Source organism: Oncorhynchus keta, chromosome 34, assembly GCF_023373465.1.
Source record: "Oncorhynchus keta strain PuntledgeMale-10-30-2019 chromosome 34, Oket_V2, whole genome shotgun sequence".
In the NCBI taxonomy this organism is placed as follows: Eukaryota; Metazoa; Chordata; class Actinopteri; order Salmoniformes; family Salmonidae; genus Oncorhynchus; species Oncorhynchus keta.
In genome coordinates this window covers 66,356,784-66,373,396 of record NC_068454.1, presented here as the reverse complement: position 1 = coordinate 66,373,396, position 16,613 = coordinate 66,356,784, and the positions used below count along the sequence as shown (strand labels likewise).

Genomic DNA, 16,613 nt, shown 5'->3' with positions numbered 1-16,613 from the left:
AGAGACTGGACTCTGTTTATCATGCAACCTCCTCCGTCTTACAGAGACTGGACTCTGTTTATCATGCAACCTCCTCCACATTACAGAGACTGGACTCTGTTTATCATGCAACCTCCTCCGTCTTACAGAGACTGGACTCTGTTTATCATGCAACCTCCTCCGTCTTACAGAGACCGGACTCTGTTTATCTTGCAACCTCCTCCGTCTTACAGAGACTGGACTCTGTTTATCATGCAACCTCCTCCGTCTTACAGAGACCGGACTCTGTTTATCATGCAACCTCCTCCGTCTTACAGAGACTGGACTCTGTTTATCATGCAACCTCCTCCGTCTTACAGAGACTGGACTCTGTTTATCATGCAACCTCCTCCGTCTTACAGAGACTGGACTCTGTTTATCATGCAACCTCCTCCATCTTACAGAGACTGGACTCTGTTTATCATGCAACCTCCTCCGTCTTACAGAGACTTGACTCTGTTCATCATGCAACCTCCTCCGTCTTACAGAGACTGGACTCTGTTTATCATGCAACCTCCTCCACATTACAGAGACCGGACTCTGTTTATCATGCAACCTCCTCCGTCTTACAGAGACTGGACTCTGTTTATCATGCAACCTCCTCCGTCTTACAGAGACTGGACTCTGTTTATCATGCAACCTCCTCCATCTTACAGAGACTGGACTCTGTTTATCATGCAACCTCCTCCGTCTTACAGAGACTGGACTCTGTTTATCATGAAACCTCCTCCGTCTTACAGAGACCGGACTCTGTTTATCATGCAACCACCTCCGTCTTACAGAGACTGGACTCTGTTTATCTTGCAACCTCCTCCACATTACAGAGACCGGACTCTGTTTATCATGCAACCTCCTCCGTCTTACAGAGACCGGACTCTGTTTATCATGCAACCACCTCCGTCTTACAGAGACTGGACTCTGTTTATCTTGCAACCTCCTCCACATTACAGAGACTGGACTCTGTTTATCATGCAACCTCCTCCGTCTTACAGAGACTGGACTCTGTTTATCATGCAACCTCCTCCGTCTTACAGAGACTGGACTCTGTTTATCATGCATCCTTGCGCTTTATTACAAATGCCAAGTCACTCACCCACCATTGCACATTGTACCAAATGGTGGGTTGGACCTCACGTTATATGCGCAGAAAGATACATTTGTATGTGTTCATCTACAAAGCCCTTTTGGGTCAACTCCCTCTTTTCCTCTGTAGTCTCCAACACCACCAGCAGTGACCATACCCGGTCTGCTAGGTGGTTGCAACTTAAAGTCCCCAGGACTTTCACAGTATTAGGCAAGACTGCCTTTTCTTCTTGTGCAATAGACGCATGGAATAGTCACTGAATGGATTTAAAATATTGATGGTAGACTTTGTGACAGAAGAGTGTAAATGCTTCTCTTAGGCTGGATCATGTTGTTGTATTGTATTGTGTATGTTTTCATTCTGTAATGTATTGATTGTTGCTGCCTTCTTGGCCAGGTCTCCCTTGAGAAAGAGACTGGGTCTCAATGGGCTTTTCCTGGTTAAATAAAGGTTAAATAAAATAAAATAATAAATTAAGCATTAGCTACAGCAGCCTTTGACATTATAACGCCTGGACCACTGATATTCATGAAGTAATCATTCCCCTTTCTGGAAAGTTATTGTACCGAGGTAGTGACTCATTTAAGGCTGTGTGTGTCTGTGTGTGTGTCTGTGCGTGTGCGTGCGTGCGTGTGTGTGTGTGTCTGTGCGTGTGCGCGTGCGTGCGTGTGTGCGTGTGTGTGTGTGTGTGTGTGTGTGACTAGTGTGACTGCTGCACTACTATTGTGACATAACACCTCAGTGTGAGATGGGCCGCATGTGCAGACAGGCAAGGGGCAGTGTGTGCCAAGCACGGCTCGATAATTCATTCACTGACTGTAGGTTTCCACTTGGGAGAGACATGTGAGACATCTTTATGATAAAATGAATAGGAATATGAATGCAATGTCATGTGTTGTAATGTCAAACTGCACTGTAGTCTACTTACTGTGCCGAAAACGAAACGCACACACACACACACACACACACACACACACACACACACACACACACACACACACACACACACACACACACACACACACACACACACACACACACACACACACACACACACACACACATACCTGAATTGTTGGTGTTGTGTTGCAATAACAGGGTCATTGGACAGAGGAGGAGGATGTTTTTCGTTTTCGGCACATTCTATTCATTTTATCATAAAGATGTCTCTGTGGTAAGAGACCACAGCCAGACTGGTACAGTAATTTCACCTCAGAGGTGCAGCACAGTAAAGCCTTCACATTAGCTGTGATCTGTGGGAGGGACGGAGCGGTATGTCAGTCAGTCAGTCAATATGACACAGGAGAGAGGGAGGGAGAGGTTGTTTTCCCTCTACTCCTCTTCACACCCCCGGAACGCTGTTCCTTCTTGGCTCCCAATGAGGGGTTCGGCAGCAACATGCTGGTTCAGGTTCAGGTTTGAAGTGAGGCAGAGGCATGGCACGCAGTGTCCTAGTCAGTCCCAGAACAGGATTCCTGTCCTCACGGAGCCAGTCTCCTCTCCATGAGCCAGGAGGAGGGAAAGATGGTGTGTGTACTTAGACCCAGAGAGGGGTTTCTACTCTTCTTTGTGAGAGCAGCCCGGCCCGGTAAGTGGCTCTTGGCGCCTGGGAAGGAGGGAACGTTAGAGAAGAGGAGAGTGGCAGGTGAAGAAAAGATGTTAGAAGGACTAAAGGCTTGTGATATTTATGCCTGGGATCTTTGCCTCGCTGTCATTCAGCCTTCTGTTATGTGCTTATGAGTTAAGTGAATATGACTCCTACAGAACAGTCAGCAAGACATTTTCAAGAGCGATTAGTGAGTTTGGGATTTTTGGAGTTGTAGCACTCTAGACTGGATCGTAATATTTTGAGAAGGGTTTTTGATAGGGCTAGGAATTGCTAGGGAACTCAAGATACAATATTATCACTTATTATCACAATACTTCGGTGCTGATTCTATATGTATTGCGATTCTCACGATTCTATATGTATTGCGATTCGCTACTGGGATTTTATTGCGATTTGATGTTCCAAATATATTTCTCACCATATGTCTTCTGCAGAAGGACAAGAGAGAGACATGATAAAACAAGTTTTGATCAGTTATGGAAGTAAAGGAGCTGAAAACAAATTGGCCTCCAATTTAAAAAGAAGATGGAGAACAAGGTATGAAGGAAAATACTGGAGATTTGGTGCAGGTACATCCAACTAGCACAAAAATAATATTGTCAAAACGACACGATACAATATATTGTCAAAAATAATAAACCGATATATAACTGTATCGAATTTCCCCATCACTAGTTTTTGAGCAGAATTGAGGAGAAATAATGTTGGAATCATAGATGTCTTTTGATGCTGTATGTACATGTGGTTGTTAGATTATATGCTTGCTGAATACTTTGTGTCCACAGAGCAATGATTACCTGTACATTACAATGCTGACATGACCTTTTGTTAGACTTCTTTCTCAAATCTTAAAGCAGTGTTTTACTGGGGTTTCATCAGACCTTTGTTGGCTGTTCTCAACCTCAGAAGTGCTGTATAATGAATGGTGTTTGTATCTGTCTGTGGTAGCAGCCATGACTCTCTTATATTGTAAAAGCTAAAGAAGAACTGTTCTGTTATTGACTGAGGTGGTGTAGATCTCAGTATTACAGCTTCTTGGATTATGAACTTACAAACATATTTGTTTGATCGACAAGTATGACCGTACAGGTTGCTTACTATAGAGCTCTGTCACATGTTTCAATCATAAACCATCTCAAAGATAGACAGAAAATACTTCTGCCAAGGAACTACTATTGCATGATGATAATCATGAGAAGCCAACAATCCACATCCTATATCTCCACAGGTCTATGTTTTGTTTATGTTAAAAACTATTATCATACTATGTTGATCCAGTCATCAGATCACTTAGGCGAGGTGATGAAGGCTTGCTTTGCTGTTACATTATCTCCAGGTTAAGATCTTAAACAGTGATCAGCGATGGATATGGATCACAGCTGAAAGGAGTTTGTGGTTAATTACTACCTCATTATAGTCTCTGACTTGTACATTAACAGTGAGAGTGTAACTACTAAGCCCCCTGTAGCCCTTCCATGAAGCAGCCATACGCTCAGTGAGTTAGAGCTAGACCTATAGCCCTTACCACATGGAACCCTCCCCTCCACCTCCTCACTCACATGTTCACCTCCAGAGGACAGTACAGTACAGTACTAAATAATACAGTACAGTACTGGTTAATACAGTACAGTACTAGATAATACAGTACAGTACAGTACAGTACAGTACAGTAGTAGATCGTACAGTACTAGATAATACAGTACAGTACGGTACTAGATAATACAGTTCAGTACAGTACAGTACTAGATAATACAGTACAGTACAGTACTAGATAATACAGTTCAGTACAGTACAGTATTAGATCGTACAGTACAATACTAGATAACACAGTACTAGATAATACACTACAGTACCTGAGGAGCAGAACAGAGGGTGCAGAGGGCCATCCGGAGGAAATTAAATGGCCCAGTGGAGAGAATCAATAATTATTTGATTCGCAGTACTGCGGTTTTGAATTTAGCATTTTCCCATTCCTGACTTGGAACCCTCTCATTCTCCCATTCCTGCCTCGGAACCCTCTCATTCTCCCGTTCCTGACTCAGAACCCTCTCATTCTCCCGTTCCTGACTCAGAACCCTCTCATTCTCCCGTTCCTGACTCAGAACCCTCTCATTCTCCCGTTCCTGACTCAGAACCCTCTCATTCTCCCGTTCCTGACTCAGAACCATCTCATTCTCCCATTCCTGCCTCGGAACCCTCTCATTCTCCCGTTCCTGACTCAGAACCCTCTCATTCTCCCGTTCCTGACTCAGAACCCTCTCATTCTCCCGTTCCTGACTCAGAACCATCTCATTCTCCCGTTCCTGACTCAGAACCCTCTCATTCTCCCGTTCCTGACTCAGAACCCTCTCATTCTCCCGTTCCTGACTCAGAACCATCTCATTCTCCCGTTCCTGACTCAGAACCATCTCATTCTCCCGTTCCTGACTCAGAACCTCATTCTCCCGTTCCTGACTCAGAACTGTCATTCTCCCGTTCCTGATCTCATTCTCCCTCCCGTTCCTGACTCAGAACCATCTCATTCTCCCGTTCCTGACTCAGAACCATCTCATTCTCCCGTTCCTGACTCAGAACCATCTCATTCTCCCGTTCCTGACTCAGAACCATCTCATTCTCCCGTTCCTGACTCAGAACCATCTCATTCTCCCGTTCCTGACTCAGAACCCTCTCATTCTCCCGTTCCTGACTCAGAACCCTCTCATTCTCCCGTTCCTGACTCAGAACCATCTCATTCTCCCGTTCCTGACTCAGAACCATCTCATTCTCCCGTTCCTGACTCAGAACCATCTCATTCTCCCGTTCCTGACTCAGAACCATCTCATTCTCCCGTTCCTGACTCAGAACCATCTCATTCTCCCGTTCCTGACTCAGAACCATCTCATTCTCCCGTTCCTGACTCAGAACCATCTCATTCTCCCGTTCCTGACTCAGAACCATCTCATTCTCCCATTCCTTTTCTGACTCCTCTTCTCTTCTTCATTGTCAGAAGCCTTGAGATTTGACATCACTGCTAATGTGAATGGATGCAGGCAGCTGTATGAGCCTCTCAATTTCCTCCCAGTCATTTCTTTTTTACTACGTCAGCCATCGCTTTAGTTCATGACCCGTACAAGTTTCCCCTCGACGACCATCACTCTGGATGCCTTGAATTTCCCTCGGACACATTCTTTACATTTAGCTCTTCAGTATGTGGCTGAGCAGCAGCTGAATGGGATTGTGATCCATGTGTGGAATGGAGACTAGTGCAAGCCTGTCTCTCTCTGAAGCATCAGGAAAGAAATTCTGTAAAACAGAGAATGGATTTGTATTATATAAAGACAAATTGAAATGGTAAGCTAGTCATTGTGAGCAGCCATGATATTTCGGATAGGTTTGGCAACAAAAATAATCACCACCCGGCATCCACCCTCTTGGTCCTTGGTCACTACATTGATTGATTGATTGATTTTTACTTAATTCCAATGAATATGGAGGGCAACAGTGAAGCAGTGCTGTGGATTAGGTGAGGTAAGCCCAGTCAGGCCCAGCCCAAGCTGGCATCACAGAGAAAAGACTGACAGAGTACCCATCACCGTGCCAGAGTGGATGGGCGTCATGATTCACCCTCCTTCAGCAAGTGTGCGTGGGTGGGTCCTTTAACAAGTGCTAACATCACAGGCAGACGATCTACAATGTTGCCTACAGTCATGCCAGCTAGTCTGGGTAGTCCCTCTATAACCAAGGGAGAAGTGTATCATTCTAGGGAAAAGTAAACACTTAGCTACTGTCTCTAAGATCAGTTTGGCTGGTGTTTTGATATCATTACAAATCCTTTCATTCTGACGCCGATTCCACCCCTCTCAGGTCATATTCCACCTAGAGGGTTGGAATGATCATTTGTGTGTGTTTGTACATATGTTTGTGCTGTACGTGTTATGTCACTAGCAGTGACCTTTATTTCAAACTAACTCACAGTGATCCCTGTGATCATTGTGTTTCTATGTCTATTTCTACCCTTCCATTGCAGTAGATAGTTTGTTGTTCAAATCAAATCAAATATTATTGGTCTCATACACATGGTTAGCAGATGTTATTGTGAGTGTAGCGAAATGCTTGTGCTTCTAGTTCTGACAGTGCAGCAATATCTAACGAGTAATATCTAACAATACCACAACAAATACCAACAAATACCTAATGCAGTTGATAGTTTGTGGCTGCAGTTGACAGTTTGAGTATCTATAGATCCTCTATCGAGGACTATCCAAATGAAGTGTTAGCCCTTATCCTTCCCTCACACACTCCCAGATCATCTCAGACCTGGAGTCGTGGAATGAGGAGCTGTCCCAGCAGATGGGTGAGTTTGATACAGAGGACCTGACGTTGGCAGAGCAGAGGCTCCAGCACCATGCTGACAAGGCCCTCACCATGAACAACCTGACCTTCGACGTCATCCACCAGGGACAGGAGCTGCTGCAGTACGTTACAGAGGTCCAGGCCAGCGGTGAGTAGTGGAGAAACACACACGGACGGATGCACACAAACATTTTATTTTCTGCCGTACACTCACACACACTGACACATCGGATGGGCCAAAGCGCTGCTGCTGCTGCCAGGGCAGATGAGCTGTAAGCCAGGCCGGGTCAGCTCAGCGTTGTGGGTGAGGTGATAGGGAGAAGGGAGGACTGGGGAGGGCTGTTTAACCCAGCTATCGGGCACTGGAGAGCTCAGCACAGTAGCGGCAGTAGGCCAAGGCCAGATGAGCAGATTTCACTGTAATCCTATGAACTCATGTCGCTGAGTAAAACCACTAGGCAGTACTGCAGGACGACAGGCTGCATTGACACACACACACACACACACACACACACACACACACACACACACACACACACACACACACACACACACACACACACACACACACACACACACACACACACACACACACACACACACACACACACACACACACACAACACACACACACACACACACACACACGTCAATGACGACATACACAGAGGAGATTTTGCATAATCGGAATGCATCCCAGAGCAGTTCTCTCCTGGACACCAAAGAGACAGACAGACACAGTGCTTCCATGACAGACATGCTCTGTACTCCAGCAGCCCAATGCAGGTCTGGAACACAGGAGTGAAATGTAAGTAATATAATGTTAATGTCAGATTTGTTCCTGTGTGTCTGACTGTCTGGCCATACGGAGCTACTGATGTATGTCTGTATGCTTACCTAACTGTCAATCTTTTACATGTAGTCGAGACTGATTGTTTTGTATGAGGAGAGAGAGAGAGAGACCTTGCTTCTCTCTTTTAATATTTTTGTTAGGTTTGGGTTGCATAATGGCTCTTGTTCTTTGTGTTGTTTTCAGGATTTGCTACAGTAGCTGATGAGCTCTCTCCCTCTCCTTCCTTCTCGCTCTCTTTCTCTCTGTCACCCTCCAGGTGTGGAGTTGCTGTGTGACAGGGATGTGGACATGGCTACACGTGTTCAGGACCTACTGGAGTTCCTCCATGAGAAACAGCAGGAGCTGGACGTGGCGGCCGAGCAGCACAGGAGGCACCTGGAACAGTGTGTCCAGCTACGCCACCTTCAGGCCGAGGTCAAACAGGTAAACACACTTCATTCTCTCTCTCTGTCTCCCTCTTCTACTTGTGGGTTCTCTCTCTCTCCTACTTTTGTTCTCTCTCTCTCTCTCTCTCTCTCTCTCTCTCTCTCTCTCTCTCTCTCTCTCTCTCTCTCTCTCTCTCTCTCTCTCTCTCTCTCTCTCTCCCTCTCTCTCTCTCTCTCTCTCTCTCTCGCTCTCTCTCTCTCTCTCTCTCTCTCTCTCTCTCTCTCTCTCTTTTGTTCTCTCTCTCTCTCTCTCTCTCTCTCTCTCTCTCTCTCTCTCTCTCTCTCTCTCTCTCTCTCTCTCTCTCTCTCTCTCTCCCCCTCTCTCTCTCTCTCTCTCTCTCTCTCCTCTCTCTCTCTCTCTCTCTCTCTCTCTCTCTCTCTCTCTCTCTCTCCCCCTCTCTCTCTCTCGCTCTCTTTCTCACTCTCTCCTAAGACTGAAACACTGCAATGTGTGCTGGGAAAGTAGAGCAGTCCTTTAGAGATGACCAACGGCCCAAAAATGAGTTAAAGAGAAACTAGGCCAGCAGGAGCATCATCTGTTAATCTTATTCTGTTTATTCATTTATTTCATTTTCCTCATTCGGTCATCGTTGTAGAGCGAGAGATTACTTGTGTCCTGGAAGGGAAGAGAGGCCTATGTTGTGGCTATAAGCTGAGAGAGCAGGCCAGGAAGAATACAGCAGTAGTAGTTCTGTCTGTCTGTTACTCACTGAGCAGCGTTTAGCCTCTTCCCTCACACAGCCGCTATGCTGAGCTAGGAGTTTGGCAGCAGTGATAGCACAGAGCATGTGTCAGATACACAGCAGGTGAGCAGTGCTGACTCAGAGCGGAGCCCGGAGGAGGAGACGGTGTGGAATCCTCCCTGGGGCCTTTGGCAGGCCGTCCCTGTGTGGACAAAGAGGAGGGTGGGAGGGGGAGAGGTGGGGAGACGAAAGGGTCGTGGTTGACGTGTCACAGCTGACTTGACCTTGCCTGACGCTTGGTGTATACCCTTGTGTGTGTGTGTGTGTCAGGGTGGTGACAACATGGTGGGTTGTATACTGGAGGTTGTGCTTATCTGTGATGATGAGTCTTTATTACCACGTCCATTATCAACGTGTCTGCGGTTAATGTAGGTGCTGTGTGTGTGACTGTTTATCTTAGTCTGACCCATTACTGTTTCTCTCCTGTGTGTGTGTGTGTGTGTGTGTGTGTGTGTGTGTGTGTGTGTGTGTGTGTGTGTGTGTGTGTGTGTGTGTGTGTGTGTGTGTGTGTGTGTGTGTGTGTGTGTGTGTGTGTGTGTGTGTGTGTGTGTGTGTGTGTGTGTGTGTGTGTGTGTGTGTGTGTGTTTCAGGTGCTGGGTTGGATCCGTAATGGAGAGTCCATGCTGAATGCAGGTCTGATCACAGCCAGCTCTCTACAGGAGGCAGAACAGCTACAGAAGGAACACGAGCAATTCCAACATGCCATAGAGGTAACTCTCTGTTCCATCTCTCTCATGTATTCCTCTTTTTCTCCATCCCTCTCCACTCCTTCTCTTCCTCCTCCTCTTTTCCTCCTCTCGGTGACCCTACCCGTGACCCCACTTTCCGAGGACGTCTCAGGGTGAGTAGGATATGTAAAAAACACACTTCCGTTTCACACATGCATATTAATACACACATGTGTGAAATAGGACAGATATAAACACCAGCAAATTCGTATTATTTTCCTCATCTCCATCCCCCTCGTACTCCTCTCCTCTCCTCTTTCTCTCTCATTCTCCTCTTCCTCTTTTCCTTCCTTCTACCTTCCTCCTACACAGCTCAGTAAAAACCCAAACCTCCCCCACTCCTCTTTTCATCCTGTATTCATCATAAATCACCCCCTTCTCTGTCTTTCACCAGAAACAGGCCCCTGTTTTCACCCCAGAACATTTCCGTTGAACTCTTCTGAGCAGGGCTCATTTTAAATGCAGCCGTACTGTATAAAGGACTACATTCTGCAGGGCTGAGATTATGCAGGCAGGTTTCTGGAGTCATCTACTCACTGTGGAAGGAGAGGAAAAAAAGATTATTAGTCCCAGTTACTCGATCGATTTGATTATGGGATTGTAATGATATTGTCTAATGCTGTGGTACGTTAACAGTCATGGTAGCAGAAGCCAGGTAGAAGACTCACATGGTGAATAACACAGACTCCTTTCCTGTAGCCGTAGCCTCCAATCACAATCCTCCGTGTTCTGGTGAAAATTTGAAGATGTTAATGTGAACAATATATATGAAGTGGAAACACTTTTATTAATCACCTCCCTCCCTCTCTCTCTCTCTCTCTCTCTCTCGCTCTCCGCAGAAAACCCACCAGAGTGCATTGCAGGTGCAGCAGAAGGCTGAGGCCCTACTCCAAGCCAACCACTACGACATGGACATGATCCGGGACTGTGCAGAGAAGGTGGCCGACCACTGGCAGCAGCTCATGCTCAAGATGGAGGACCGGCTCAAACTGGTCAACGCCTCTGTAGCCTTCTACAAGACTTCCGAGCAGGTGGGTGGGACATCGCTAACTGTTTCCATGGCAACCCGCCAGAGGAGGCCCATTGGCCCCTAGCCCAGTAACAAGGCCCCGATTAGGGTATATTAACCACTCTAGATAAGGTGGTATAATATGGTATATTACACTGCAGTTTTCCGTGTATTTGCGTTCATGTAGTTAGCGTGGGCTCTGTGGTGCATTGTGGGTAGTGTAGTTTTGACCTGTGCTGTGTGCTGCTCTGTAGGTGTGCAGTGTGCTGGAGAGCCTGGAGCAGGAGTATAAGCGTGAGGAGGACTGGTGTGGGGGAGCTGATAAACTGGGCCCTAACAGTGAGTCAGACCATGTCACACCCATGATCAGCAAACACCTGGAGCAGAAGGAGGCCTTCCTCAAGGCTTGTACACTAGCAAGGCGAAACGCGGACGTCTTCCTGAAGTACCTGCACAGAAACAGTGTCAACATGCCAGGGATGCTGTCTCACGTCAAGGCTCCTGAAACACAGGTCAAAAGTAAGTGCCTCTTTTTTTCCTTCCCAATCAAATACAACTTAGATCGTTCTTTACTATTGGTGTTCCTTTCAGGTGCCCTCTTCTTTTAGACAGATGGGATGTGTCCCAAATAGCCCCTTATTCCCTCTATAGTGCACGACTTAAGTGCTTTAGTAGTAGACTGTAGGACTAGCTTGCCTTTTGTGACATAGCCATGGTTTAAATGATAACGTGTCTCTTGTGGTTTTGTCAGACATCTTGAATGAGCTGCTCCAGAGAGAGAACCGGGTGCTGCACTTCTGGACAATGAGGAAGAGGAGACTGGACCAGTGTCAGCAGTATGTGGTGTTTGAACGCAGTGCCAAGCAGGTCAGTGCTGCTCCTCAAGGAGAACAATACCAGAACAGTAACATTCATGACTACAACAACACGGTCACATAGACAGAGTCAACACAAGCTATAAAAGCAGAACATAAAACAATATGTCCGGTCATACTATGCCATACAACCATTTTGAACCCTGTGCAAACTGCTCAACTAAGCACCGGTTAGACTAATGTTTTGACCAGGGGCTGACCAAACCAAAGCCTCCAAATCAGGTTTGGTTCCCATTCAGTGATGTTTTTGGAGAGGAATTGGGAATGAGGTAGACTGGTAACAGCACAGCGGTAGTGTTACCACAGCTGTAATTACATGCCCTACATTTTAACACTGGCTTATTGTAGTACAGTGTCTTTCTTCTCCTCAGTCTCTCCAAAACTTCTCCTCTCATTTAGTCAGTGCTGATTGACGGACCGAATGTGTGCAGCAGAGCAGGCTGAAGTATATCTCAATTGGAGACTGTTTGCTCCCCCATGTGGGCTGGTGTTAGCATTACACTGGTCTGGAGAGGCAGCAGTGAAGAGTGCATCTTCCTATCCCCTCGTAGATGTCAAATGTATAGAATGGTGTGAGGAGCCCACAATATAAGCTTGTTTTGTTGTAATGTTTGTAAACAAACACTGTATAGCCTAACAACATGGTTAAAACTATATGTCAGTCCCTGCATCCATAGCTCTGTCTACGAATTTGAGAGTGGTTACATTTCTCTAGTCTCATCCCTCAGTTGGTTAGCAAAACAGGGGCAGGGAGTCCTCTTTGATATTGTTTCAATGAAAGATTCTAGCTTTATGTCCATGAGGGGGCGTGAACAAATGCACACTTCCTCAAAGGCAGAATAGGGAATAGGAATAAAACATTAGTGTGATGACAGATAAGTGATCTGGACCTCGTCTCGTTGCGATTGGTCCACAGGCTTTGGAGTGGATCCACGACACGGGAGAGTTCTACCTGTCGACCCACACCTCCACCGGATCCAGTATCCACCACACACAGGAGCTACTGAAGGAGCACGAAGACTTCCAGATCACAGCCAAGGTGAAGGTCCCTTCCAGCAGTGTCCAACACTATCAAACACCACCTTACTCAATCAAATGGCATCTACTGGATGTATCTATGTATTTTCTATAACAGACACTGACCATTGTAGTTCTGAATCAGACTGTATGGGTTGTTTAGATTGTGATGCCTGTAAGAACCTTAGCCAGTGTGTTGAGATGTAAAGGGACTAGTGTCAGTGAACCTGTCCCATACATACACCGTGTAGGGCTGTCTGGGATCTGTTTAGATTGTGCAGGGTACTGGCCATCTGCGTGGAAGTGTCCCAAATGGCACCCTCTTCCCTACCTACTAAATTTGACCAGAGTCCCATGGACCCTGGTCAAAAGTAGTGCACTATATTCGGGAGTAGGGTGCCATTTGGGACGCTACCAGGTAGTGTGTTTTGCTGCCCTGCCCTGTTTGTGGCCCTGTGCTAGGTATTATGATGCTGTATCTATGAGGCCCAGTCACAGGGCAGCCTATTGTCCCTGATGTTCTGGCCTCCTGAGTTATTGTGTGGCAGAAATCTTTATTGTAGTCATGAACCCCTGGCACAGTGGATTTGGCTCCCATGGTTGACACGCACACAAACACAGGCACGCGCGCACACACACAAACACTCCGCGGCCCCCGTTCGTTCTCTCTTTCACTCTCTGTCTCTTTCTTTGTATTGACAGCAAACCAAAGAGAGGGTGAAACTGTTGATCCAGCTGGCAGATGGCTTTTGTGACAAAGGGCACGCCCATGCGCTGGAGATAAAGAAATGGGTCACCTCTGTGGACAAGCGCTACAGAGACTTCTCCCTCCGCATGGACAAGTACCGGTCCTGTCTGGAGAAAGCACTGGGCATCGTATCCTCTGACTCCAACAAGGCCGTGAGTACTGGAGGACAGGGTGGGGGAATGTTGGAGTGGAGGGTTGAGATGAAAGATGGTGTATGTGTGGGAGGGGGGAGGTTGTGTGTGTGTGTGAAACAGATGAAAGGTGGGATTTGAAAAGTGTGTGTGTGTGTGTATTTGCGTGCTCACGCTCATGTGTGAGAGTGTGTGTCTCTGTGTCTATGCGTGAGTCTGTATCTGTGTGTCTGTGCCCGTGTCCCCTCGGCGGTGCCTCGTAAAGTCCCCTGTCTGTCCTACAGAGTAAAGGGCTGCAGCTGGACATCATCCCCGCCAGCGTCCCAGGGTCAGAGGTCAAGCTGAGGGATGCTGCCCACGAACTCAATGAGGAGAAGAGGAAGTCTGCCAGGAGGAAAGAGTAAGCATTCACATACACAGTGGTTACACAGTGTGGTGGAGAAGCATCATTGTTATTAACTCATTCACATACACAGTGGTTACACAGTATGGTGGAGAAGCATCATTGATATTAACACATTCACATACACAGTGGTTACACAGTTTGGTGGAGAAGCATCATTGTTATTAACACATTCACATACACAGTGGTTACACAGTGTGGTGGAGAAGCATCATTGTTATTAACACATTCACATACACAGTGGTTACACAGTTTGGTGGAGAAGCATCATTGTTATTAACACATTCACATACACAGTGGTTACACAGTGTGGTGGAGAAGCATCATTGTTATTAACACATTCACATACACAGTGGTTACACAGTGTGGTGGAGAAGCATCATTGTTATTAACACATTCACATACACAGTGGTTACACAGTGTGGTGGAGAAGCATCATTGTTATTAACACATTCACATACACAGTGGTTACACAGTGTGGTGGAGAAGCATCATTGTTATTAACACATTCACATGCACAGTGGTTACACAGTGTGGTGGAGAAGCATCACTGTTATTAACACATTCACATACACAGTGGTTACACAGTGTGGTGGAGAAGCATCATTGTTATTAACACATTCACATACACAGTGGTTACACAGTTTGGTGGAGAAGCATCATTGTTATTAACACATTCACATACACAGTGGTTACACAGTGTGGTGGAGAAGCATCATTGTTATTAACACATTCACATACACAGTGGTTACACAGTTTGGTGAAGAAGCATCATTGTTATTAACACATTCACATACACAGTGGTTACACAGTGTGGTGGAGAAGCATCATTGTTATTAACACATTCACATACACAGTGGTTACACAGTGTGGTGGAGAAGCATCATTGTTATTAACACATTCACATACACAGTGGTTACACAGTGTGGTGGAGAAGCATCATTGTTATTAACACATTCACATACACAGTGGTTACACAGTGTGGTGGAGAAGCATCATTGTTATTAACACATTCACATACACAGTGGTTACACAGTGTGGTGGAGAAGCATCATTGTTATTAACACATTCACATACACAGTGGTTACACAGTGTGGTGGAGAAGCATCATTGTTATTAACACATTCACATACACAGTGGTTACACAGTGTGGTGGAGAAGCATCATTGTTATTAACACATTCACATACACAGTGGTTACACAGTTTGGTGGAGAAGCATCATTGTTATTATCACATACACAGTGGTTACACAGTTTGGTGGAGAAGCATCACTGTTATTAACACATTCACATACACAGTGGTTACACAGTTTGGTGGAGAACCATCATTGTTATTAACACATTCACATACACAGTGGTTACACAGTGTGGTGGAGAAGCATCACTGTTATTAACACATTCACATACACAGTGGTTACACAGTTTGGTGGAGAAGCATCATTGTTATTTACACATTCACATACACAGTGGTTACACAGTTTGGTGAAGAAGCATCATTGTTATTAACACATTCACATACACAGTGGTTACACAGTATGGTGGAGAAGCATCATTGTTATTAACACATTCACATACACAGTGGTTACAGAGTTTGGTGGAGAAGCATCATTGTTATTAACACATTCACATACACAGTGGTTACACAGTGTGGTGGAGAAGCATCATTGTTATTAACACATTCACATACACAGTGGTTACACAGTTTGGTGGAGAAGCATCATTGTTATTAACACATTCACATACACAGTGGTTACACAGTGTGGTGGAGAAGCATCATTGTTATTAACACATTCACATACACAGTGGTTACACAGTTTGGTGGAGAAGCATCATTGTTATTAACACATTCACATACACAGTGGTTACACAGTTTGGTGGAGAAGCATCATTGTTATTAACACATTCACATACACAGTGGTTACACAGTTTGGTGGAGAAGCATCATTGTTATTAACACATTCACATACACAGTGGTTACACAGTTTGGTGGAGAAGCATCATTGTTATTAACACATTCACATACACAGTGGTTACACAGTTTGGTGGAGAAGCATCATTGTTATTAACACATTCACATACACAGTGGTTACACAGTGTGGTGGAGAAGCATCATTGTTATTAACACATTCACATACACAGTGGTTACACAGTGTGGTGGAGAAGCATCATTGTTATTAACACATTCACATACACAGTGGTTACACAGTTTGGTGGAGAAGCATCACTGTTATTAACACATTCACATACACAGTGGTTACACAGTTTGGTGGAGAAGCATCATTGTTATTAACACATTCACATACACAGTGGTTACACAGTTTGGTGGAGAAGCATCATTGTTATTAACACATTCACATACACAGTGGTTACACAGTTTGGTGGAGAAGCATCATTGTTATTAACACATTCACATACACAGTGGTTACACAGTGTGGTGGAGAAGCATCATTGTTATTAACACATTCACATACACAGTGGTTACACAGTTTGGTGAAGAAGCATCATTGTTATTAACACATTCACATACACAGTGGTTACACAGTATGGTGGAGAAGCATCATTGTTATTAACACATTCACATACACAGTGGTTACAGAGTTTGGTGGAGAAGCATCATTGTTATTAACACATTCACATA

General features: G+C 45.4%; 1 protein-coding gene across 4 annotated transcripts in view; it reads left to right on the top strand.

Annotated features, from left to right (window-relative positions):
* Positions 1-16,613, top strand: part of LOC118367629 (triple functional domain protein-like) — a 146,554-nt gene that overhangs the window by 79,480 nt on the left and 50,461 nt on the right. For all 4 annotated transcript variants that reach the window (XM_052494470.1, XM_052494471.1, XM_052494472.1 and 1 more), the window contains 9 exons: positions 6,996-7,191; positions 8,153-8,319; positions 9,655-9,774; positions 10,632-10,823; positions 11,056-11,320; positions 11,553-11,668; positions 12,593-12,715; positions 13,396-13,593; positions 13,857-13,972. In XM_052494470.1, coding sequence (XP_052350430.1) covers positions 6,996-7,191; positions 8,153-8,319; positions 9,655-9,774; positions 10,632-10,823; positions 11,056-11,320; positions 11,553-11,668; positions 12,593-12,715; positions 13,396-13,593; positions 13,857-13,972 — 1,493 coding nt within the window. The remainder of the gene's footprint in view (positions 1-6,995; positions 7,192-8,152; positions 8,320-9,654; positions 9,775-10,631; positions 10,824-11,055; positions 11,321-11,552; positions 11,669-12,592; positions 12,716-13,395; positions 13,594-13,856; positions 13,973-16,613) is intronic.